General features: G+C 40.2%; 1 protein-coding gene across 3 annotated transcripts in view; it reads left to right on the forward strand.

Annotated features, from left to right (window-relative positions):
• SGPL1 (sphingosine-1-phosphate lyase 1) overlaps nt 1–27,286 on the forward strand; it is a 52,144-nt gene that overhangs the window by 13,023 nt on the left and 11,835 nt on the right. For 2 of the 3 annotated variants that reach the window (XM_033129873.1, XM_033129872.1), the window contains 5 exons: nt 8,372–8,537; nt 13,723–13,790; nt 16,932–17,079; nt 19,404–19,480; nt 20,907–21,035. In XM_033129873.1, the coding sequence (XP_032985764.1) occupies nt 8,372–8,537; nt 13,723–13,790; nt 16,932–17,079; nt 19,404–19,480; nt 20,907–21,035 (588 nt within the window). Of the gene's footprint in view, nt 1–3,980; nt 4,002–8,371; nt 8,538–13,722; nt 13,791–16,931; nt 17,080–19,403; nt 19,481–20,906; nt 21,036–27,286 lie in introns of those variants that run through there. The other variant, XM_033129874.1, reaches the window with a different exon arrangement.

The following is a 27,286-nucleotide window of genomic DNA, read 5'->3' on the forward strand; positions in this document are numbered from 1 at the left end:
AAGGAAGAGAAAAACAAACTGTTTTCTGCAGCATTGCAGGGTGGAAGATTTGGTTTTCATTAGTATCTGGCCAAAGGGTAAATATTAGCCAGTTGATCAACAATGAGTTGATCTCGTTGATGGATGTGGCTGGGCCCTGACCATAACACTTCTAGGAAAGCTTGGCGGTGTCTTTATACCACCTGTCAAAGATGGATAGCCACTAAGTTTGGTGATTGGGTTTCAGTAGCATATTAAGTCAACTATTGGGTGATTATAAAAGAAGGGGATGGTGAGAAAAGGGGGCACGTTATAATGTAGAGAAATGGTTCTTAACCGGGAAAGCCTAGCAGAATCACCTGGGGGCGCTTTTCCAAAACATTTCTGCACTCCACTCCTTACTTACTGAACCTTTGGGTAGGGTATTCTCAGAAAAGCTCCTTGGATGATTTTGATGCACTCCACTGGTTTAATGGAAAGACCGTTGAACAAGAAGTTAGATTCTGATGGAGACTGCGTCTCATCTCGTTTGAACCCAGGGAAGGCGCATTTTAGTATTAGTCTTTGATCCTCAATTTTTTCATGATTGAAAAGGATTGGACCAGGTGGTCTCTACAGTTCCCTGGAACAGCAAGGTTTTACAATTTTGAAGACAACTCTCCTGTAGTACTTTGCAAACCAGTTTCTTTTCAGCCTTTCTTTTGGAAGCCGGTAGTAGTGTATGTCTGTCTCTAGCTGAAAGAAGAATGAGGTTTACAGTTTGAGAAAGAGCATTGAATGGCAGTTCATACCCCAGAAATGCTTGTCATTTGTAGGACAGTGTTCAGACAATTGGGCAATGTCGTCTTTCTTAGTTGGAAGAGTAGTGAACCTGTGGCTCTTAATTTGGCTCCTGGAATAAACTAGATGACATACTATGAGAATTGCCTGTTTTGAACCTGTTGGTCTTTTGATAGTTTGCGCCACTGATAGTTTGGTTCGGGAATCCTGGGCCGTGGAACATGTAGTGGGAAAAACAATGCATTTTGAACCAGAAGGTTTGAGTCCTGGCTCTGCCAAGTCTGGGCTGTGTGACCTTTGGGCATAAGTATCTGTATCTGTGAAGGATGGAGAGTGGTCATGAATGGATGTTTAGCCTCCCTTTCAGCTCTGATGGCCTGTGATGTGATGTGTCTTGTGAGCTCATTGGAGGGCTGCCGATGTGTGCAGAGTCTGATTCTAAATAACCAGCTATTCTCCTCTGCAGGCTTTGTGCCATGATAGACAGATGAGCTCTATGTAAGGAGGTAACTTTTCCCAGAATCCTGACTTTACAGTGACTCTCCAGTGGTGTTATTAGGCATTACTGTTTTGAATTTTTCCTGTATGAGTAACAGACTTACACTCGGAACCCAGGTGTGTGTTGTGGCCACAGTCCACATCTAGACAAACAGGAAGTTGGAGAGGTATGAGTTGTTATTGCAGCTGAAGGGAACTAGCTTGTGTGCGCTGTACTTTTGACCATACGACATTAGAAGACGTGGTGCTGTATAATACGCAGCTGAGCAAACTTACTACCTTTTCTTTGGCAGGGAATCTGTGTGTTGGTGGCAGTTCAGAAATTATTAGTAGAGTGGATCAGTTACAGAGGGAATGTTTTTCTTTGATCGTGAGCCTGCTTATTTTTTAATGTGAGAGGAGCACGAAGGAGAAAGTACTTTGGGCTGCCTCGTTGGTTCCTCTGCTTGGCTTTACAGCTCTTTGGTACTCTTGTTTTAGGTCTTACTACTCCAGTTAGGTTTAGATATTTATAATGTCTTGAAGCCCTGAGAGATGGATCCAGACATCTTGTAATTCAGCTCTGAGTGTGAAATTCTGGATTTTCATCCCGACTGCCACTTACTACTCAGTTTGCCGTGGAACTAGTCACTTAACCATAACTTCTGTTTTCCCCCCTATAAAGGGAATGTTCATTCTTAACCAAGAACCTGGTGAGGTTATAAAAGTACAAACAAAATAACGTGAAAGATGTTTCAAATTTCAAGCTATGTAACTATTACCATGTGTCCCCTACAAATAAAAAAGGCTTTCCCGTTCTTCACCCTTTCCCGTTCTTCACCCTTTCCCGTGCACATCTGTTGTGGACCCTTTGCCTTTCTCTTCCTCAGTGAGTTCCAGTCCCTCTGGAATCAAGTGGTCACCTAATCTTGGAGCTTTAAAGAGAAGAGAGCATTTTAAGTGAAACAAACTGGTGAACTCTCAGCTTTGGAAAACAGTGCCCTGCATATTGTGGGCCCTCAGGAAATAACTGTCAGTGACAGAAACCCTTAACTGCTGCAGTAAGCTTGTTGGTGGCAGTGGCAGCATTGTAGGCAGATCTCTTCTTAGCTCTAGGGGCTGCCTGAGTGGAGATGCCATTGTTCTTGAAGAAAACAAACACAGATGGTTAGCCCCTGTTACATAATGGAGAAAGGATTGTTAGGATTTGTATTAGCTCCAAGGAAAGGAGCACCGTCCAGTGTGGGGCTGGAAATGTCTGCCAGATGGCTTTCTCTGGTAGTGATCCTCATTTTGACAATGTTTCTTCTGGTATAAATTGGTCATTAAGAAATTTAATGGGGGAAAAATATCACCGCGTAACTGGCAGTTGGTGAAGTGCAGTTCTAGTTCTCAAAGAAGTTTTTACTGGGGGGGAGAGGAGGTGTGCAGAGTGCTGCTGTTGGGAGCTGGCTTACAGAATCTTGTTTTTGGAGTGACTTAGGGACTGAGTTTATTATCGCGGCCAGCTGTGGGCTGGTACCGCCAGGAAAGGAACTTGGGACTGCAGAATTCTGCATCTCTGTTGACTTAGGTACTATCTCACACCATAATCCTGGCCTCACAAAATTGTTAGGAGAATAAGTCGTAAGTGCAAAAAGCACTGAGATTGTATAAAGTGGGAAATAACCTGAGTGTTAACCCCTTCGCTGCAGTAGACACCCACATTCTACATTGAAGGAAGCCAGGAGTAAACGCACTCTGAGGCTCTGGTTTGAAACCTGAAGGTCGTGATCCTTTTAGAAGGACGCAGAATCAATTCAGTGGGGTCAAGCATTTACATAAAGAAGGAGGGACTAGAAAAGAAATGTAAGTGCATCACAAGTAGTAAGGTGTCAAGTATTACTGTGGTAACTTTTGGTTTGGATTCATATCTTTCTGTTATGTTTACTAGATTGTGCTGTAAAATACGTTTCTATGGGTCTGGGTTGGAGAAGTTGGAAACTCCTGGGCCTAATGAACTACATGCCTCAAATTGACAGAATTTGTGGACTTCGCTGTTGTGTTACATTCATGAAAAAGTCTTGGTCCCTTGGAGTGATTTGGGCACCAAAAGAGTTAGTTATGTTTCGAAATAGTTGGGTCCCAAACTCCCATCAATTCTAGCCGCTGCCTTTTGCCTGATAATGATGAGGATTATTGAGTTTTGATGTCTGTTAGGCATCAGCTAACACCTAAAGCAGTAGATTGGAAATGGAATGAACAAGAAGAGAAATGCTGGTAGTTTAGTCACCATTATTTGACAGTGGCTTCTTAAAGTAATTACTATTTTGAATCTTCATAATACTAAGGTTTAGCTTGCTTTTAAATTTAATAATATACTTTCAAAAGATTTATTGTCTTCTTTACTAACATTTTGTATACATAATTGGGCAAAGTGTTTAGTTTTTTGTTTTTTCTCTAGAGGAATACATTTCCAATTTCATAACAAAGTGTAAAGGAAGGAATGTTATACTTGTAGAAATTTTACCAAGGGCTAGAGAGGTAAACACCCACACACCTACAGACATATATACACAATTTATTTTGTGACTGTTATTCTGTGTCCCTTCTAGATAAAGAACTGGTGGCACAGATTGGTGCAATAACTTGCCAGGAGTTACACAGTAAGCTACCGTGTTCCCCAAAAATAAGACCTATCCTGAAAATAAGCCCCAGTTAAGATCTCAGCCAGATGGACGCATTTAGTACATTATGACGACGTTTCAGAAGAAGATGACATGACGGTAATTGAATAAATGTAGATTGTTGTGCATGAGAAAAATAAGACATCCCCTGAAAATAAGCCCTAATGGAACAAAAATTAATATAAGACCCGGTCTTGTTTTCGGGGAAACACGTTAGTAGCCTTCTAAGATGACTACTCATAGTTCTTATATTTTGAGACACACAATGTGTAGATTAAGTTGAAATAAACAGAAACCTAAGTATTGTAATTATAAATATATATGCAGGTGTATGTAGGCAAAAATGTATCACTGAACAAAAAGGCATGGTGGGAAATATAATTATATTAAGTTCTTGTTCCATCTCTATCTAGATGTTTATTAGGAGTCGTGACCTAGCTATACAATTTTAGTTTGTTATGAATTGTACCACATATTCAAAGTAGATTCTGCCAAGAACATAAATTGTGAAAAGAAAACTCTTAGGATGGCACTGTTAAGTGATTCTCTGCCTATGAACATTGAGAATGAAGAATTGGAAGAGTACTGAGTACTGAGTGAGTCAGAAGACTTGGGTTCCTCATCTCTACTCTGACACAAGCCTGTGTGTATAAGCTGAGGCAGGCTGTTTCACTTTGGGGGCTCTGTAAAGTGAAAATGTGGGCTTGATTTCTGATGTTCCCTTCAGCATTTAGGCGGTCTGTTTCCCCTGGGCTGGTGTATTGCATCAGGACCCAGCCTGGGGTTTGTGCTGTTTGCAAGGCTCCAGGGAACTGCTTCATTCTTTTTTTCCAAGGAGATCGCATACGTTACCCCACAGAGCCCCATAATGCAATGAGCTGTCAGTGTTGTCAGGTGCTTCTTCACTGGGGACTGAGCCTAGATTGTTTGTAGTAACCTAGGAGGACCTTGGAGGACCTAGTTCTGTGACCAACTAGTTGCCTACTCAAAAAGCTTGCTAGGACCCATCTAAATTCAGTGTCATTCTTCGGAGTAAGAGAGTACAGAAGTGTATCTCCTTAAGGAAATATATTCAGGGACTTTGAACTCAAGGGCTCTCCTTATCTTCTTGAGGCAATCAGCAAGAAAATACATTCTTGCTGAATATAATTTTATAAATGTTAGCAAGGAGTGCCTTCATATCTTAATAGGCTTTTAAACAATGAAATTAGTTTGCCTTTGCTGATTCTTCGCTCTCTCCCTAATACTAGTTATATGACCTTTTTGTTCAGTGCTGTGAAGAGTGGATAATATCTACAGTCATCTTTTGACATTGGTAAAAGTAACCTCTGTTTTCTGGGTGAATTGGGAATTAGAATCACCAGAGGAAGAGCTGATCTGAATGATTGTTCTGTCATCTCATTCATACACATCACTTAACCATTTGGTTTGATCGCAACTTGAACGCTAGAAAATTCTTTATAATGATGGAAATCATGCCATATGTTTGATGATGGTAGATTCCTCTGGTCTTTCTTCAAGTCTTGACTAGCACTGCCATTGCCACTGCCACGGCCACGGCCACTGTGTGCAGGATTGAGGTGTTGATAGCAACATGGGCTCTGGGGACTGGCCACCAAGCGCCAGGAGGGGGTTGTAGATAAACTGTGTTTCCATGAATAGCCCTCCAGGGAACCCAGAGCTTGCCTGATGTTAATTACCTTATACGGCAGCCTCGTTGCTAAGAGTAGAAATGTTTTCAGCAAACATTTGTCGAGCACCTGTCCTCCTCCTAAGCGTTCACGCTCTTACTAGAACATTGCATGTAGGTATCCTACAGGAGCATAACTCAAACCAATATCATTATCTTTTTCTCAGAATCTCTTCTGCCTTCTTCTACTTACCTTCCTCTTCTGTTCTATCGTGATTAATTGTGACACCACTTACTTAGTCTTTCAAACTTGAACTTGAAAATTTGGAATTATCTGTACTCTTCCTACTCCATACTTCCCATATCTAATAAGTTATCACACCCTGTTTATTCCACCCCCCAAAATTTTTTCAAATCCATACTGCTTTTTGTCCCCAGTTAAGGTCTACCCCCATTTATTTCTCCCCTGGACTGTTTCAACAATCCTCTTAATTAAAATTTTTGTTTCTCATCTACGTCCTCCTTCTAGCCATCTCCCACCAATTTATCTTTAAAAATAAATGAAAAACCCACGCGTTTTGTTGTTGTTACTTTGCAATTTGCTTTTGTTTTTTTTTTAACTCAACATTATATTCTGGAAAATTTCCCATGTAGTTCATTTAGCTTTATATTCTTTTCAGTGCTGCATAGTATGGGTACATAAAATGTGTGTATTAGTTTATTTAACCACTCCTCCATGGACATTTTTATTTATATTTTTCTTTTGTTGATACAAAGAATACTGCAGTGAACGTATCTCTGAACACACGGGCAAGTATATAAATACCAAAAAGTGGAATTTCTGGGTCAAAGTGAATATACATTTAAAATGCAAACAACTCGGACAAACCACTTTACAAAAAGTGCGTTTTGATTGATATTCCCTATCTCCATGCTTTTTTCTCAAGGACATTTTTAAGCTGGACTTAGTGAACTTCTCCCAGCCTCAGTGCTCTGACTGACATATTTGCTCATTGACTTGGTCACTGTGCATGTTTTCACTCAGTACAAATTGTGTGCTAAGCACTCCCCTGCATGTTGAGACTTAGTACCGGTGAGACAGATAAGGTCCCTGCCCTGGTCTAGCTTACCCTCTTACCACACAGAACTTTTTGCCATTCCCAGACTCTTTCTATGCATTTGCAGCTACTTCTCTGTCATTCAGGAATGGCTCTTTTTCCTTTAACTTTTCTGCCTGGAGAATTTTCTTTGACCACTCTTTTACGCTTTTAACCAGCTTAGATTTTTCCTCTGTCCTATCTTCCTCATCTCCTCGTAGGTAGAGTTAGGCCTTTCTCACTGGTCTCTCTTAACACTTCATTTACATCCTTTCTATAGCGTTGATCTTGAAGAGTTTTAATGATTTGTTCATACACGTGTGTGTCTGTGTATGCATGTGTGTGTAATGCATACACACATACACACATAGACCTCTCCCATTAGATTATAAGCCCAGTAAGGGCAAGAGTTTATGAGATTTACCTTAATGCTCCCCCTGTTTAATGCCTTAAACACTGGAGATGTTTAATAAATGTTGACTAAGTGAATGAATAACTAGAGCATGAACTTATTTTGTACAGGGCACTTTGGGGGCTTATAAAGATGAGTAAGATCTATCTTCAAGGACTAACCATGTAGGTAGGCAGATAAGACGCAGATGAGGAGACTGCAAGGCACGTTGTGATAAGCTCTGAGCAGAGGTACAATGACTGCTTGAGCATTTAATAAGAGAGATGAATTCTCCTGCGGGGTATTCTGGTAGGTTATCAGAGGACAGGGTTGTTTCCTTACTGGTGCCAGGTACTGTCAGGGACACACATAGTGATAAGATGTGGTCCCTGGCTTTCAGAGTTGTGTAGTTAAATATTAAATAGGGCCTTAGAGCAGTCATTGGCAGATTGGTCCTGCTGTGGTTTTTGTACAGCCCAGGAGTTAAGAATGGTGTTTGCATTTTAAAGATTGTTTTTATAAAAATAATGTTTTGTGATATGTGAAATTACATCAAATTTTAGTATCTATAACTACATTTTGTTGGAACACGGCCACTGTTTGTTTCCCCACTATCTGTGACTACGTTTGTGCTGCAACAGCAGTTGAGTAGTTGTAATGGGGACTCTTTGGCTTAAAGTGTTTGCTCTCTGGCCTTTTACAGAAACAGTCTGCTGACCCCTGGGTTAGAGGATGGGAAAGATTCGAATAAAGTCAGGGAGAAGAGAAAGACATTGAGAGGTAGGGTTTCCGGGTGGGAATTCCCGCCCGTTCTAGGGAATTTTTTTTCCACTTTCCTATTCCCGAATCCCAAGAAAAGTTGGTCGGGAAATCGGGAAAATCGGCTCCTTGAACCCAGGTGATTGGTATTATTGGCCGTCACGTTGTGGAAACGATTCATCGTGGAGACCAGAAAACAGATTGTATCTCGGGATTTGGGAACGGGAAAGCGAAAAAAATTCCCAAGAACGGTCCCGCCTGGAAACCCTATTGAGAGGCTTAGTTTGAGTTAAGACAGTGGGACAGTGAATACTGCACATATAGAAGCTTTAGAGCTGAAATGATGATGTAGCTTAACCTTTTGTTTCACACAACAGGCAGATGATCAAAAATCTTGTCAAAGTCCACGTGACTCACCAGGGACAGTGTGAACAGAAGCTTTGATGAGCTTAGAGGAAGATAAGATTATTGCTGGGGTAGGGCTAGATCATGGACGTCCCTGCCCTAGAGAAAGGAAATTTGAAGACTAAACTAAGAATGGACTTCATTCTCTCTCTGAATGTAATGTTTCTTTTATCTCTTATATTTCTAGAAGACCTTTGAGCCCTACTTCGAGATTTTGGAAGTATATTCTACAAAGGCCAAGAATTATGTAAATGGGCATTGCACCAACTACGAGCCCTGGCAGCTAATCGCATGGAGTGTCCTGTCGACGCTGCTGGTGGTCTGGGTGTATGAATTTGTCTTCCAGCCAGAGAGTAAGTATACTGTCCCCTCTGTAAAGGTATAGTGGAGGTTCATTAGCTTTGGAACTCGTGGTTGACCAGTTGGACTAATTTCTTGCCGTTTGGTTTGGTTCTGATTTTTAAAAATCTGTTTAAATGGAAGTGGGGACATTGTCTTCTGACTGGTAAAGTTATACTAGGACTCTCGTGTAACTACTTCTGCTTATGCAGATTTTTCTGGATTTGCAGTTTACATAAAAACTCCCAAGAAATTAGCCATTGTAAGTTTCCACTGATATCTCTGAGTGTGGCTTAAACCTTCAGTTTTAGTTTCTTGCCTAGAACATAATTGTGTCACCTGAAGTTCCCCAAGCAGGAATTTATTGTTTTCATTTCCGGCCATCCTTTCAAGATTATGTGAAGTACAAACAGCACTCACACAGTGAGCATTTAAATGTCTGCCACATGCCAGACACTGTGGTAGGCATCCTAGGATATCTATACAAGTAACAGAGGTCCCTGTCTTCTTGGAGTTGAACTTCCAATGTCAGGGGACAGTATACTTTGAGCTTTCTTGGTAGCACCTCAGGGAGCTAGAGTGACATGGGGGAGAGGAGGCCACTTCTAAGAGTGCAAAAGATGAGAAGTCCATAGCAATCAGTTTGTAAATCCTCCATCCTTCCTAAGATCCACCCCCCCCACACACACACACACACACAAACCCCAGGTGCATGTTACCTCCCTGTAAATTACTTTCCGTCCGCAGGCTGCGCTTGGTAAGTAAATGGTCGGACTGGTGGTGGGTGTTCGGTAACACCCCCTGTACTCCTTCCCTCTTCACTCTTACTAGTAGGGCATCCAAGTTAACTTCCTTGGGATAAGAAACCCAATAACATTGAAGAGATTTGCTTGTCATTTCTCATTTGGTTAAAATTTCCATAACTATTTGCTTCTCTGATAACATCTGTTTGAAGGGTCTCATTAACTGTTATTTTTTTTTCTGCTTTTCTTCCTCTTCCCCCAGGAAAGTTAACTTAGAAGCTAGATTCTATTTTATCTGTACCATCCAGATAGCCATCCAGCCATTCCAGTAACATTATGTAGTAAACATTGCACTTAATTAAAGTGGAAATGAGACATGACTGCCCTGTCTAAATTTCAGTTCACTCCAGCTTTCAAAACCCTGTCTTCGGTTTCAGCTCCGAGTCCGGGCAGGATTTCCTCATAAACTCCAACAAATTAGACTAATTAACCCTTCTGCTGCATCTGCTCTGTGGTTTAGAAATGGACACAACCCTTGTCTTTCTGCTCAGGCTTGTTCTTTTCCTGGGAAGCTTTAGATTCAATGCTGCCCACCATCCTCTCCTTCCAGGTGAAGCGACCTAATCCAGAGCACTCTAAGGAGGAGCAATAAATGTACTTTTTTTCATTCTGTATTTCTTGTGATAAGATATGTAACACAATTTACCGTTTCACCCATTTTTAAGTGTGCAGTTCAGTGACATTAAGTACATTCACATCGTTGTGCAACCATCACCACCATCCATCTCTAGAGCTTTTTCGTCATCCTAAACTGCACCTCTACACCCATTAAACAGTAAGTCCCCTCTCCCGACAGCCACCATCTGTGGACTTTTCCATTTGTGAAACCAGGTTAAGGTTAGAGATCTTGAGATTTATATTTCATTGCTATGATTAGTATTAAATTTAGGTGTTTACTTCTGTTTCCAGTTCTGCAGCCCGTGGTGCCCTTGTGCATTTTGCTCCACTGGTAGAAGCACAGCCAGATTCTTGGTCCTGGTACTTACTGCCTTTAGTGTTCCAAAAAGAACGTGCTGGCCTCTGAGCGTCCCATGGGAAAATTAATAGTAGCCGTGTGTAAATGGGATGTGCCTTCTAAATCTTTGTGAGCTGAACTCCAAGCCATTTCAGTTGTTTTCTTTCTAATAACATATAGTTTCTTATTACAAAAGTAGTATATGTTCATTGTAGAAAATCAGTCATATAGATAAGCCATAAGAACAAAATTAAAATTTTGCTACTTAGAGATAGCCACTATTTATATGTCTGTATTCCTTTTTGTATCCTAATCAGATTGAACCATACCGAATGTAGTTTTTATAGGTCAAACATTGTTTCATATAGTTTAACACATATACACACAATAAACTCCTTATTTTGTAACTTCCAACTTGAATTTTAGACATATATAAAATGTCTTCCCTCCAGACATTGGGGATCATTTTGATAGAAGTGCCATTTTTTTCCAGCACCTCGCTCATGTAGAAGTATTCACATATCACTGAATAATTGAGTTACTTTTAGTATATTCCCGTACAGGAGTCTAAAGTGTGGACTAGTGATAAATTTTGCTGATTTTGAAACTGAATACTCTTCAGGGTAGATGGTAATTCTGGAACACGGAATGATTCCAGGGTAAATAAGAACTGGAAAAAGCAGAAAGATGGGGATGGGAGGATGGGCAGGGGTGAGCTGCTCTCTAACGTGTTCTTTCTTCCCTAATTCTGCTCTGCTCTGTCTCAGCGCAGATCGTTACTACTTGGTGTTGGTTTTTACTGGGGTTGTCCATTGTTCACAACAGAAATCAGTTATGTGGTAGGAGGGGATGATAAGCTCGCCCAGTTTCTAGCCGTAGCAAAAGGCTTATGTTGTCTCCTCATAAGAAAATGGGCGTAATAGTACCTGCCTTACCTAGTCATGGGGCAATATGAGGATCAAGTGGCATAATTTGAGAGGAATTTGTAAACTGTAAAGCCATGCATTGTTGTTCTTACACTGGCATTTCCTGTTTTATTGCCTTAACACATCCTCATTACTTTTCCTTCTTTACCTCTGGGAACTTTTACTTCTGAGATCATCTTTTTGGGTCATGACCACATGATCTTATCATTTTTAATTTCTCCGTCTCTGATGCTGTATTCTGTTCTTTTAACCCTATACCGTTTTATCCACCAAATTAGGCTCTTCTTTTGTCCTCTACCTGGTCTCTTTACTGTACTTTTGGAGACCTGACTCAACTTGCTGATTTTTTTAGATCTCTTTCTACCTCATTAATAATTTCACCTATTAAATAAGAAAGTGGTTCTGAATCCTTACGGCTTTAACATTGTTAGAAACGCAGTTGACTCTTGAACAATATGGAGGTTAGGGGCGCTGACCACCAGCACAGTTGAACATCCATGTATGACTTTTGACTCCCTCAACACTTAACTGCAGTCCCTCGATATCCACGGGAGATTGGTTCCAGGACCCACCACAGATAGCAGAAGCCGTGGGTGCTCAAGTCCCTCTGTAACACGGCGTAGCATGATGTCTGCAGTCGGTCCTCTTCATCTACACATTCCCAACTGCAGGTCAAAACTACTGTTTTTGATCCGCGGTTGGTTGAATCCGCTGATGCAAAAACCAGGTATATGGAAGGCTGTAGATTTATTGAAAAAAATTCGCGTATAAGCGGACCTGTACAGCTCAAACCCATGTTGTTCAAGGGTCAACTTGAGTCAACTAATAGGCAGCTTAAATATCCAATACTACATTATACTCATTTGATGGACTGTTAAAATATGTGAGAAGAATATATAATAATTGTACATTCTACGAGATCTCAGCTATGTATCACAGTAGTAGAACATAAGACTGAAAGGAAATACTCCAAAATTTAAACAAAAAAGTAAGCACAAACAAGTGGTTTCAATTCTTTTGTCTTCATATTCAGCCTTAGTTACCTGGTCTGCCCCAGACATTCACAGACTTGCCTGCAGGTGGGCACTGTCGGGTGAGATAGAAAGACAGGGATGCAGCCTAAGCAAAAACAACCAGGAAAGATGCAAAGCACCATATTATGAACACCAGCAGAAGGTGCGGACATGTTCTGGGGTTGTTCAGAGAGTGCTCCTGGTGGCCCGAGAAATCGGATGCCCAGCTCTCCCAGGAATGCAGTAAAAGTTCTTACTCAATTCAGGCCTTGCATGAAAGCTAGGTCTTACACACATTTGGGATAGCTGGAAATTCCTGTTGTGTACCTGAAGCAGCATGTAGCCCTGGGAGTCTAGGACTCAAAAAACAGAGACTCCATTTCAGTCCCTGCTCCGTCGCAGATTTGATCTGTTGGCTTGAACAAGTTATTAATGCTTTGATCCCTTGTAGCCTTTGGATAGTATGTAGTACCTTCTTTGCCAACCTCAAAATCTTGTTATCAGAGTCAGTTGAAATACATTGAATGTGAATTCATTAAAGATAGAACAATTTATTTTGATGCCATGCATTTATAATTATTGTAACTGACAGGATCAGAATTCCATATTCGTCCAGTGTACTGCCTGACTGAATGGCATCTGATGGGTGTCCGTGATATTGAAGGCTTTTATAGGTCCAGAAAATGTTGTTAGGATGAGAGACCAGAGCCTAGATCCTGAAAAAAGCATGGGTTGTTCATTTGTTTTGGGGGAGGGAAGAGAAATGTTGGGCATCTGGAAACCTTGGAGAGGTAAAGAACTCTTAAATACGTATGCCATTTGACCTAGCAATTCTGTTTCTGGGAATTTATCCTGTAGGTATTCTTATGTATGCAGTATGGTGTGTGTTACAAGATTATTTATTTCAGCATGGTTTGTAATTTCAAATATTAGAGACAACCTAAGTGTCAATCAGGAAAGGGCAGGTTAAATAAATTATGGTACATCCTTGTAATGAAATACTCTATAGCTATAAAATGAATGAGGAAGCACTGATCTTCGAGAGAATATTCCTAAATAGAAAAGCAAGGTCTAGTACAGTGCTAAGGTATGCTACTTTTTGCGTAAAAGGAGAGACAAATAAAAATAAATCTTTTTCTTGTGTATATGCATAAAGAGATTTTAGAAGGCTGTTATAGTAGTTAGTTTACCTGGGGGAAGGATGAGAGTCTGGGGGTAGATGAGAGAGAAACTTTTAATTCTGTGTGTGTTTTTAACTCTGTGTGTGTGTGTGTGTGTGTGTGTGTGTTTTACTTTTTGAACCATGATGTGTTCTTTATTTTAAAAATTAAATTTAAAAGGTTTTTTGTTTGTTTGTTTGTTTTAGAGGAAAGAAACTCTACCTTTGTGATCTGAAAGCAATTGAGATTGCAGAGGACATTTTTGAATAGTTCATACATTATGACTAGCATGTCACATCCGTGGATGTTTATTTGGATAATACAACCATTTGTTTCTTCTAGGTTTATGGTCAAGGTTTAAAAAGAGATGCTTTAAGCTCATCCGGAAGATGCCAATTATTGGTCGAAAGGTAAGTGGGACCTGTGTAGATCTGCCTCCTCTATCGCACCCCACTGGTGATAGCTCTTTCTGTTTACTGAACCTACTATTCTCAAGCCGTGTGTGTGTGTGTGTGTGTGTGTGTGTGTGATTTTTTTGTCCCCCACCTCCTAGGAACATTTGACAATGTTTGGAGACATTTTGGGTTATCACAACTGGAGGGGAATGCTGTTGACAGCTAGTGAATAGTGGCCAGGGATACTGCTACACATCCTACAATGTACAGGTGTGCCCCCTACAACAGAGAATTATCTGGCTCAATATGTCAGAAGCGCCAAGACTGAGAAACCTGACTTACGGCTTTTTCCAACACCCGTGAGCAGAGGAGAAAGGAGATGTCTGTTAAGGAAGAATTTGAAGTTAGAAAACTGACAGAAGTAACACGGTGCTTTGGAGCAGTATTTGCCTGGGCTGCATTTAGATGTTTATCCAGGATAAACCATGTAAACCACGCTTACATGGTTTAGAACAGGGCTGGCAAACCTTTTCTGGGCAGGGCCGGATATGAAACATTTTAGGCCTTGCAGGCCATACCGTGTCTGTCATTCCTCAGCTCTGCTCTTGTGGAGGGATTGCAGGGATGGGACCATAGGTAAAGGAGTGAGCCTGGCTATGTTCCAGTGAAACTTTTTAAATAAAAATAGGTGTAGGCCAGATTTGGGCTGTAGTTTGCTGATCTCATGTTTGGACACTTAGATAATAGAGCTATTATCTTGCTCTTTGTACCTATCCATAGTCTAGTGTGTTCCATTCACTGTATCCTCTGGACCCTCACCATGCTGAGGATAAGACAGTCACCTCTGTACTCTTCCCACAGGTTCTTTATCGCAGATGAAGATAAACAGGGCAGGCCGCACTGCAAGCTTTCAGGCAGGCACATGAGCCCTGGGTATCTTCAGCTCCCCCAGTACCCTGCGCCACCCCTCAGCTTTCCTTCAAGCTTTTAATTTTTTTTTTAACTTTTGACTTTCAGTTAATTCCCTTTCCCCTTTCCTGACCAAACCAGAAAAGATGTCAGTTATATTTCAGCCTTTAACTGAAATCCATTTAGACCACTGTGCTAGCTCTCCCAAACTATGTATTTTGGAGTTCATTTCCTTTGGGGAAGTGGAAGTCATAACTGGGGTGGAGAAGAGGCATGCATGAGAGTGGATGGGTAGGCTTCTATTTGACCCCAAGTTATATTAAGCCCTAAAATAAAATCCTTATAGACTAAGGGGTAGGGGATAAGGAAGATAGAAAGAATGGACCGGAGCACAGAGGATAACAGCATTTGCCCTTATCAGCCCCTGTATTTTTTCTGCCCTTATTCTTCACACTTTTCTCCTTCAATTTCAGATTTCGAGACAATGCTAGGCTTTCAGAACCCATTCTGTTCTCTTATTATAAAATAACAGAATTGGAAGGGACTCAGAAACGATATAATCACCTTTAATTTTTTAGAAGCAGATTGTGAGGCTCAGAGACAAAAAGTTGTTTGTTTTTGCGTGAGCATGTGTGCGTTCCTCTCTCATTCATTCACTTACATTCACTTATGCAGCCCTGCTTTCTTGAGCACTTGCTCAGTGTCAGGTACTATTCTGGGTGCTGGGGATATAGTGGTGACCAACACCAAGTACTTCCTCGGGGGCGTTTAGATTTTAGTAGGACACACGGAAAATGAACAACTAAACAAATACGTAAGAATTTCATTTTGAAATAAATGCTGTGAAGAAATTAAAATGTGATAGAGGTTCCGAGGTGAGAATTACGGGTGGGAAGTACTTGGCTCTGCTTTCTCCGATCTCTCTCATTATCATTTTTTTGTCTGTTTTATTTTATTACAACAGCTTAGTCTGTGCATGGAAGCTCAGCTTTCCTAGTTTGTTCCTGTTGCATGGTCACCCTTTATGTAACATAATTCTTTATTTACAACTTGGGAAATATCTTCACGCTCATCACATGCCCGGACATTCCCCAACAGTGTGGACTCAGCTACCTGCCAGGGCCTTCCCATAAGCCCGTTGGAAACATGTTTTAAAGGAGTGGCTTTCCCTGTGGTTTCACCGAGGGCCACATCTAAGATCATCCACAGCTAGAGATGAGAAACTACATGTCTGGAGTGAGATCATGTGTAGATACCGCTGTAACACACACAAACTGTGCCATGTAGCCACTCTTCCCCAAAGCTAGCAGCCAAGCATCTCTTATTACAAATAGCAGCCCCGGCCACCCTACCTCCTTACTCTGCTGTTTCCACCCCCAGCCGTTTTCATTACCTGACTTTTATTTTCTGTCTCTACTACTAAAGAAAAGCTTCATGAGAACAGGAATTGTTTTCACTGTGTACTGCCTCAGTTTGTGTTGTTCCCTATGTATTCCTGGCCCACAGGTGGTTCAACAAATATTTATTGAGTGAACGAAGGAAAGAAAATGCCTCAGAAGCTGTTGCTATGAGGCTGGAAAAGAAATAACTAGTTATTTCTCTGTGATAAATGATGTAGCAGAAAGGACCTTAGCTCCTGCTAGCACTTCAGGCCGTCTACAGCCTGCAGAGATAGAATGCAGTCTTCCTGGCCCTTCCCAGGATGTGTCGAGCTTATACGTGGGGAGCCGTGCAGATTCCTGCTTCTTGCACAAGCCTTCTGAAGGAGCTCATCGCTTACACAGCACCAGAATCCCCTTTGCCACTGCGTGGCCTGTTCTCTGCCTGCCTATTGTTCATGGCTCTAGTGTGTGTCTCGTAGCACACACACTGTAACTGCTGCCAGGGCAGGAACAAAGTCCAAATACTGCCCTCAGAGCAATGCTGACGTTAGCAAATCAAACCAAGTAAAGCAGTGGTGATCTCGACATGGCAGAGGAAAGGGCGGGGAAAATCGAGGCAATCTTTGACCTTTAGAGAGAAAGTTGACTTTTCAGACTTCTAAGAAAATGTTGCACATGCCGGAAAATAGCTGAACAGTCAAACTGTCACCATGTCTCTCTAAGAAAAAATACCACCCTTGTTCTGTCGCACTTGTACGGTGGTGCTCAGGCTTTGGCAGCCGACTTGGTGTCATAACTGGTTCGTCTACTGTCTGTACTGTATTCTCCCATTTCCCTGTTAACTCTGTCTATCTTATCTTTGAAGATCCAAGATGCACTGAACAAGGCCAAGGATGATATTAACAAGAACATGTCATTTCTGAAAGTGGACAAAGAGTATGTGAAAGTTCTGCCCTCCCAAGGTCTGAGCTCATCTGCAGTTCTGGAGAAGCTCAAGGAGTACAGCTCGATGGGTATGGTTCTTGGCAAACACACTACCTGCTTCATTACCTGGCTGGGCTGTCGTTTAATGTTTGTGTGGGTGAAGAAGTGTTTCACTGGTACTCATACACTCTGCAGGGCCCACTTCCTGTCTCGAAGGCTGAATTTCATATTTTGAAAATTACGTTTAGATTTATGCTTCATTCATAAAGCAAACATATCTCAGAGACAGTAGAACTTGGTTCCATTTCCTTTTGTAAGCCTGAATAAAACAGATACATTTGTTTTCTAAAAAGAGAATATGTATAATAAAAATGAAGCACAGCTCTATTACAGAAATTGTGAGATCTGCATAAAGGCACAGAAGAAAATAAAATGTCACTATAATTACCTCATCAAAAGATAAACACAAATGATGTGTGTGTGTGTCTGTGTCTGTGTGCCAGAATGTTAATAGTGTGTTGTGTAATACACACACACACACACACACACACACACACACACACACGAAGGATAAATGCACCAAGTAGCTTAATGTTTAAAGAGTACAGCCCATGGAATCAGCCTGGATTCACATCCTGGTTTGTCCACTTAGTATGACCTTGGGTGAGTTACATAACTTCTCTATGCCTCAATTTTTGTGTCTCTACAATAAGGATAATAATAATACTTAACTTGAAAGGATGATTATAGAAATTAAATGAGATCATGCACGTAAATGTATAAGACCATGCATATAATAAGTGCGCAGTAAATGTTAACTATTAACACAGACGCATGTTTGTTACAGCGTAAGGTCATGTTACAAATACGTTTTTAAAGTAGGCTTTTTAGTTTGTCATAATTTCAGATTTATAGAAAATTTGCAAAGATAATACAGAGATTTCCCATCTATCCCTTGCCCAGCTTCTGATATTGGCATCTAACATAACCATGGTGCCTTTGTCAAAACTAAAAAATTAACATTGGTGCAGCACTATTAACTGAAGCACAAATTCTTTTCCTATTTCACCAGTTTTTCCGCTAATGTCCTTTTTTATGTTCTAGGATACTACATTGCATTTCAACAGATGCATTTTAAAATGTCTAATTGACACATGTTGAGATTTTGACATTGGCTGGTACAAAGACACAGTCCAGGATTTTATGGGTGGTATCCAGCAGGGATTAGTACTCTGAGACCTGTATATGAAGGATTTCTATGATTCTGAGGGCTGGCTTATGCCACCATATTTCCTTCCCTTCCATTTTTAAGTCACTGTCCATTGCCATACTCTGCAGCACCAGTAAAAGAACAGGAAATGAAACCATGTATTCTACTCGTGAGAGTCTGGTGATCTCTGGTCTGAAGACACGCCTGGTACAGAGCAGTGTTCTCTCAGGAAAGAGGGAAAGTCAACTGGCTGCAGGCCAGAGTGTGGCAGATCGCGAGAGATTGAGAGATTAGTCTGGATATTCACTACTCAGTCCTGCTCTCTTGTTGGAGCTGAAGATCTTTGTTTTGCAGAGCCAGGGCTATAGTTTTCAGTCAGTGTGTTCCTGCAATTGCTTTCTCACTACCACTTTCATTAGGGCACAGCCATGTTGTAGCAAAAGGACCTGAGATACCCACATTCTCAGATGTGTTGGTGTAACGTAGAATCTCAGACAGGAAGGAGAAAGTCAGACCTCACATTCTAGTCAGGAGCCTTTCCCCGGGGCTTTATTCCAGTGCTGACCGTGTTCCTGATCCGAATGCTGCAGTGTATGTTGTTGGAAGCAGGTGACTAATTCTGTGTGGGTTTCCAGGCTCGTCTGAAGGAGGGGCCCCTGAGACTCCCATAGCTCGTTGCGGCTTGTCTAGTCATGGATTCGGTTCCCTGATTCCAGCCCTGATACTGAAATTTCACTTTTGTGTTGCTCTTCTCTGCCAACCCTGCTCAAAACAATTCCCACACTAATTATGACTGGATAGAAAGGGAGAGACAAAGGAAGCATTGCAAGAAAAAGGTCGAGCTACCCATACAGAGAACAGGAAATGAGTATATAAATAGAGGGAAATTTTTCTGCTGTTAGCAGGCAGCTGGGGATGAGGACAGCATTATTATTGGACTGTCTTTATTATACTTGGCTGCTGCGGGTATCTTTTCCATACTGTTGTTGATCGTGGTTGATCATCTCTCATCTTTATTTTGCTACAATAGCTCTATGGGAATGCCTTCTTTCTTGATGTAATGTAAGGACGTCTTTGGATTTCCACTCAAACTTTTTTTTGTCTTTTGTATTCAGAGGGGTTTCTTCACATTGCTGCTATACTAGAACCTGCCTTCCCAAAAGTCTCTGCTTACTGACCCAGTGGCCTTAACTTTCTCTACAGATGTCATGTGGCAAGAAGGGCGAGCCTCTGGCGCGGTGTACAGCGGGGAGGAGAAGCTCACCGAGCTCCTCGTGAAGGTGAATGCCCCGTTCTTGAAGGGAGTGTGTGTGGTCTGTGCCAGTTTAGGGTACCTTGTCGTTTCTCCTTACTTTTGTCATTTTAAAATTACTTAAGAAATGTTTATTGTTAAAATACAACTAAAGAAGCCTAGAAAGTTTCTCTTCAGCCAAGCAGCCGAATAGGTATAATAGTGTCAAAGACATCTTCCATCTGTAATAAAATAAAATACCACTTATGTTTCCAGGCTGTAGGCACCCTGCGTAGAAGGCAGGTTACCAGGGAAGATAGTCCCATCATTTGAGATTATTAATGATGAAACATATTTTGTTTGATAAGAAGAGACAAGGGATAGAAACTTGGCCATCATTTCCTGTACCACCTGAGTCTCAAATCAGGTGATTTGCGAATGAGTGGTGGTCTCACTTGTAATTAAAATAACTCTCATTTTTTATTGATTTTTCGAATTGCCTTTAGCACTTTCCATTTCTAGTCAAACTTAGTTTTGGAATCCCACTTTGTCATATAAAATTAGCATTGACTGATGGTCTCTGAGGTCTTTGTGTTCGATTATTATAATCATGAGACTGCTCACACCTTGCTAACTATTCCAGGTCTTGCTCAGCTGTATTTTGACATAATGCTCCGATCTTACTTCTGTGCTTAAAAATCCTTCAGTGGCTTCCCATTCATTATGTATGGGATAAAATGCAAGCTGCTTATTTATGTAACAAAATACAAGTCCCTTCCTGACCCAGCTCCCACCTAATTTTTTTTCAATCACTCCTATTATGACTTTCCCATGTAAACACTGATTTCTATCTTGTCTCTTGACAGAGTACACCTTGCTGTTAGGTTGTTTTCCTTTCTCTCCTTCATTCCTCCCATTCTAAATGATGAATTCCCATTCATCTCCCAAGGTTCCACGAAGCAGACAACTCCAGACCACTCAGGATGTTCATTATTGCCTCTTTGAAGGCCCCTTACCTCATGTACACACATCTGGCGTTGCACTTTCAATAGCTGCTTTGCCAGCCACTCTACGAAGTGCTTTGCATGCGTTATTTGCTTATCGCTAGAACCCTATCAGATCAGTGCCATAATTATCTCTTGTAGCATATGAGGAAACAGCCTCAGAGAGGTCATTTGACCTAACATTACAAAGCTAGAAGTGACAGGCAAAGCTAAGACTTCAAACTGGATCTGATTAGCGTTATAGTCTGTGCTTTTAACCACATTTATACCTCTTTTCTTACCACCTTGTAAAATTTATTTGCATGTATGTCTCCTCCGCTACGTTTTGATCTTCTTTAGGTTAGGGAACATATCTTACCATTTTTCCAGATTCTAATGTACCAAATACCTAGAAACTTTTGTTTAGTGTATGATGCTTTGTCCTATGCAGTGTAATTGTCTTACTTCATATCTGCTTACATGTCTTTGCAGGCTTATGGAGATTTTGCATGGAGTAATCCACTGCATCCAGATATCTTCCCAGGACTGCGGAAGATAGAGGCAGAGATTGTGAGGATAGCTTGTTCCCTGTTTAATGGGGGACCAGATTCCTGTGGATGTGTAAGTATATGCAAGTGGCGTCCTATATTTTTTTTAGCTTAAAATGTAAGAGTTTATTAAAATCATTTTTTTACCTTTTTTAATTACACAAGTGATATGTGATTATTGTAGAAAGATCCAGATTAACAGCAATTTTAAAAAACTACTTGTAATTTTGTAATCCATATAGTATTGACATTTTGGCATATGTTCTTCTAGATATTTTTTTCTCTTTAATTTTTTATTTTGAAAAACTTTAAAGCTACATAAATTTGCCAGGATAGTTTAAACAACACCCTAGGGTCACTAAATATAAATATTTTGCCACATCTGCTCACTCTACTCCTTTCTTTCTGTCCCTCTCTTTCATTCTCCCATTCCCTACCCATTTAGCTATATGATTTTGTCGAACCATCTCATAATTTTTTGATATGCTTCTCACATTTTACTTGAGCTGGAAGTTTACTTTCCAATTTTGCTATAAATCGAATCTCATTTCATGGGTTTAAGAATAAAGAATAAAGAGCGAGGAAGTACATCATTGTATTTAAAGACACACATGAGGAGTCCTTGTTTCAACTATTTCCAGTAGATGTTTGTTTGTTTTCCTAAACTTAGATTAATACACTTCCGTTTAGAGTTGTTACTACAAACTGATACTGTCTTCTGTAGAAAAAAACTAAATCTTAGCTCATGTAGGATTGATAGATTTAACCCAGTATGCTGTAATGGTAACCTATCAGATATTTTTATAATCGTTATAAAGTCTGCAAGTTTATTGAAGGGTCTATCCAAAGTCAAAAACATTGTATAGTTACTTTTTTGTTTTTCCCAGTAAGCAGTGTTGTTTTACTCTTATGTTGCCACCATTTCAGAGATTCAGTAGCTAACAAAACTGGTATTCCTGGCATTCATTTTCCAAAAATAATTCCAAAATTGTTAAAAACGGAACCAACCATAATCTAGCAATTGGGTTCCTCTATGGCATTTAGACGAACGGGATGATAGAGAGGGGAGATGATGATATACTTAGAGCATGTAGGTATTCTCCTGTGCCATTAGACTATGAACTCTTAAGGGACCACAACCACAGAACAGTTAAACAAACACAAAACAGTTTGACTTTATCCAGTAAAGTTGAAGGTACATATTTTATGACGCTGAAATTCTGCTACTCAGGATATATCATAGAAAAACTGGTCCATTTGTGTATCAGGACAGATGTATATTGATAGCAACATTGTTCATGAGAGCTAAAAACTGGAAATAATTCAAATGTCTGTCAACAGTAGGGTGGATAAATTGTAGAATATTATGTGCGCTTCAATCCGGCACGGTTGTTACTCAGCTTAATGCCCCAGTTTCCCTCCTGGCCAGTGGGAGCTTCTTAATTTCGGCTCCTACGTCCTTTAGTGTGAGCCAGTGTAGTCTTTGAAAGCTTCCTTCCTTCCTCCTCCTCTTTTTTTTTGACGAAATTTTTTTTATTTGATGAAATATCCCGTGTTTACCTCATATATTTTCTGCTCCAGACCCAGAATCAGCCATTTGTCCAAGGAGCCCTGCTTCATTTAAAACTGTGGAAAATAGTTACACGGTTCCTAAGTCAAATTTATGGAACAAGACAGAAAAAACAAAATTAACCAGAAAAAATCCAGAGAGACAAAAAATAGAAAGACAAAGGAGAGGTTAAGAAACATGAAAGGTAGAGTGAGAAGGGCTAACACACATTTAATTGGTGTTTAAAGCAGTTAGAAAACATAGATAACCTATAAAGGTGTAACTATTAGAACAACTGACAGTCTCAACAGCAACCGTGGTGGGGCAGTTGGGGGTGGATGGAAGACTGACTATTAGTTGATAACTTGAAGCTGTGTAATAAGTACAGGGGTTTTATTAATTTCCTCTTTAGTTGTGTCTAATCTACATTTAGTTTTTCTGTTGGGTTTTTTAATTTCATTTCCTGTATTTTTTTTTTTAAGAATTGTTTTTTTGTGTGTGTGTGTATGTGTGTGTGTTTTAATCTGCTTGGTTGTTCTTTATTGTCCCTTTCTTTGGCTTATATTAGTATTTTGTTTATTTAAATATATTGCACATCATTATTTTATATTCTCTGTCTGACAGGTCCATTCCTCATGAGCCTGACTTTTGTTTCTGCTGGTTTCACTCATATTGTCTTATATCCTTATAGTTGTGATTTTTTTTGTTTTGTTTTAACTGGGAGCCACTCATTTTCCTGGGAACTTAACCTTGAGGCCTAGGTTAAAGTTAAGTTCTTCCAGAGAAGATTTGTAATTACTTTAGCCAGCTGTTGGGGAATTTCTGGGAAGTGCTACCACATTGGAACCCGTGTAAGTACAGTTCTCAGCTTGTGGTTTTGTGCTACAGAGGTAATGTGAATTCAGACCACAAACTCACATAAAAGCTGTCCTGTTACACATTCTTGAGAGGTCTTATTTTTCTTTACCTGAGCATCAGGGTCGAGAAAAGCAGTTTTTCTTGCTGTCCTCTTTTGTGCCAGTGGGATTGATTTCTTGTACCACCCAGAATGTGGGTTTTCAGCTGTCTACCATGAGACTCCTTACTTGGAGCAGGCCCTGAATTTATTTGTCAGAGCGGGAGTTTGAGATCTCTAGGGGTTGATAGCAGCCCTCAGAGTAAAAGACAGCTTTGGCACTCTCTTACCTTGTAGGATCCTTGATTTTGCTTTTTTCGGGGTTCAGTATATTGCTTTATTTTAGCTCAGTGGTGGAGGTAAAAAAAATTTATGTTTCATCAGGATTTTTAGTTGTTTCAGGTAGGAGGGTTGCCCAAGGTACATAATCGATATTTCTGGAAATAGAAGTTCTGTAATTGCTTTTTTTTTTTTCATGTGAGAGACGTTTGTATACTTGAAAGTCTCTTTCCCCCTGAATCTTTTCCACGTGTTTCCTAGGTTACCCAGCTGCTCCCTTAAACAATATATTTCACAGATTGCCAACCATTCCTGTCATTCACTGAATGCTTTTTGGTTGTCTACAGCTAGCCAGGTGGACACAGTTCTCCAAGTGTGGCGTGACGTTGATCTTCCGGTCTCTGTCTTATTTATATGGGTTCACTAAACTTACCTTAAACCTTTCCTCTAAGTCAGTCTTTTTATTCTCAGCAGTGTTGATTCTGTTCCTTGTTGTTTCTAATTATTTATTCGTTCTGTATTGGTGTTGTTTGGTACTCTGATTTTTTTTTTCCAGGTTTGCAGTTTCATTTTGTTGTTTCATTGTCCAGTCTTTTAACTCTTGTTGTCTTGAATTCATGTTCTTGTGATATTGTCCTGTAGTGACAGTTATGAGGAATTTCCTTTAGTTCCTTGGGGGGTTACCTTCAGAGTTGGGCTTTGATTTTGCACACTACTTTTTTTCTTTGTGTATGTCTACATAGTTACTGTGCCCTTTTCTTTCCTCTTGGCTCATGTGTGGGTGGCTCTCTCTAGACATTCTCTTTGTTCTTGATGCAGAGTGGGTGATTTCTTGTCTGAGAGTATTTGGTTGGGGGCAGGGCTCAGCTAAAGCTTTGTTCCACCTGTATTAGAATATATCTAGATCTCATCTTCTGAGATTTGTTAAAAGTTATCTTCCAGAGTTCACTGTCTAGTTGGAAGAGAATATTATACCCTTTGGTCTTTGATTATTTATTTAAGCCATCCTGTATCCCTGAAGTATATACTTTAAAGTGTCAGTCCAGATGTTCTCTCTCCCCATTTTGCTTGTTTCTCCTTAGCCATCATGTCCACCACTCCCTGATCTAAAGATCAGGAAAGAAGGAGACCCCCTCCACTTGCTTCTTTGAAGATTTGGGGGGAGTTAATGAGAAGTCTCAGGATTTCGCTGACTCACCCGGACAGTTTCCAGGGCTTGGAAGTATGTTTTGTTCTCTGCTATGGCTCGGAAACTTCTGTTCCTTTTTTTTTCATTGCCACTAGTTGAAGTTTATTGCATTAGATTCTCTCTCTTTCCTTGTTTGGTAGCTGTTACTGCAAGTTTTTACTACTTTTTTTTCTTCATTCTTACTGGTTTTGGGGGAGAGAAAAATCTGTGAAGTAGTTTTAGTCTTCTATCTTAATGCAGAAGTCCCATACTAGGGTGCTTTCTGTTTGTTTTTGCATTGGTACATTTAAACCATGTCACTCTCATTATGCTCTTTTTTAGTGGATGTGTCAGGGATCAGGAGGATAGAGTCTAAGATCCCCAGTCTCTTCTAATACTTACACTTTTATAAGGTAACTAATTACTTCTGGGATGATTTGAGTTTCTCCCCAGACTCTCTCTCTCTCTCTCTCTCTCTCTATCTCTATCTCTATCTCTCTATCGCTTTCTGTCTCTGAGTCTCTCTTGATGAGCTGCTTTTGGTGAAGAAAGTTCAAAGTTCAGAGGTGGGAAATAGGAAGACAAAGCCAGATGGCTGCACTGTTTTTAGACTGTTCCCAATTAAGGTATTAAACTCTTCTCCTTCTTTGTTCTTTAACCTTCAACTTTCTTTCCTTTTATTAACTTCATTTGCCTCCGAATGGATGCGAGGTGACTTCATATACCGAAAGAAATTAAGTTGCCAAGGAAAATAGTCTTGGCTTACGCAAATGCCATTAGGGCCAAACACCATTTAAAAAAATTTTCCAGATAGGTCATGGTCTTACTCTTGTTTTCTGACATTCCTATTACATATCAGAGTGAGAGATTTTATAAATGTTGAAAGAAGTTGTCTTAACATAACAAGTAGTTGTTGAGGGCTCTATTTTCTTACTTCACAACTAAATTTTTGTTTTTCTTTGGGTGTGGTGAAAGGAAATGGGAGAATAGCATATTTAAACACAGAATTTGGGGATCAGAAATAAAAATTAGAAGTAGAATTTAGGTGTTCCTGCTTTTACAGTCAGAAGTACACTGGGGTTTGCCCAACAAACATGCTGATTTGATCACTTATTGTACTATAAATAGGACGTGAAGTGAGTGAGTGAGTAGGGTTTGGAAATAATTTTGCTTAGGTCATCACTGGACCTTAGTAAGACATCGATGCCCTGGAGACTGGGCTTTGCTGGTTCTTTCCAGACTTCCTTCACAATGTGTTTGGCTCCTCATGTGACATTCTGAGGTTTTATGCTAGACCACAGAGCATGCTGCTGATTGCAGACCTGACCTCAACTGTAAGCTTTGTCTTCTCCAGCGTAGAAATGTGGAGACCTACAAACAAGTGTTCTGTGCTCACGTTTAATGCATTACTTTGTGGATGATGGTTATATGTTTCACGAAGACTTCCTGAATCAAAACATGACTAACTTTTCTCAGCTGATCTTCCATATAACTCTGGTCCACTGGCATTTTGTAGCTAATGCTATTTTTGTCCTATATGTGGATATTAGGACATTTTAGTTTCCACCCTGTCTCATTCCATTCCATATATTAAGCTACACGAAATACGAAAATGTAGAAAGTTTTACTTCTTATCAACCGATGCTAGTGGGTGACATTGGGTGACTCACTTTAGTAGCCTAGGGGCTCAGTTTTCTCACCTGTAAAATGAAAACGCTATATAAGATTGGATGAATCTTCAGTAATGATAAATCTAAGAAAATATCTGCCTACCTCAGTGCTATGGCTTTTTTTCTGTTCATTTTTTAAATTATTCATTCTTAGATGTTATCAAAAGATAGCTAGATGGGTTAGTAGTCATAGTTTACTAAAAGTCAAATCAGGCATTAAGAAATGTTCATTGAGGGGCTGTTAGGTGTCAGCTACTAGACAGGTGCCAGGAATATTGTCATGAAGAGACTGGTGCTCACCTCGTGAGTTTGTAATCCAGTGACGACAATAGGATGAGTGAACTAACCTCTGCATCTTTTTGTTTCAACTCCGGTAGAGAAATTGGCCCGTATCAATTTCAGAGGGGCTACATCGAGCTTCAGGACAACATTTTATTTCATTTAAAAAACATGAGGATTTTTGTTTTCATTTCAGACAAGTAAGATAACAGACTCTAAGTAGAGGCTTCTGCTTTTCTTTTTCAAACTTGTCAGAAGCCACAGGGGAACGCCTAAATTGGTCATCTGATGTATAGTTTACTCGACTTGTAACTTCACAGCTTTACATTCTTCAGTGGGCATTGGACATTTAAGTCAAAGTCAGTCTTGATGCTTTTGAATGGAATAAAATATCCTGTCGCATCTGCAATGGGATGAATTAATGTGGAAATGGATTGTGCACAGCTCTGGGAAGATGTGCATTTGTCCAGACAGTGCAGAGCTT

This window comes from Rhinolophus ferrumequinum, chromosome 16 (assembly GCF_004115265.2).
Source record: "Rhinolophus ferrumequinum isolate MPI-CBG mRhiFer1 chromosome 16, mRhiFer1_v1.p, whole genome shotgun sequence".
NCBI classification, from domain to species: Eukaryota; Metazoa; Chordata; class Mammalia; order Chiroptera; family Rhinolophidae; genus Rhinolophus; species Rhinolophus ferrumequinum.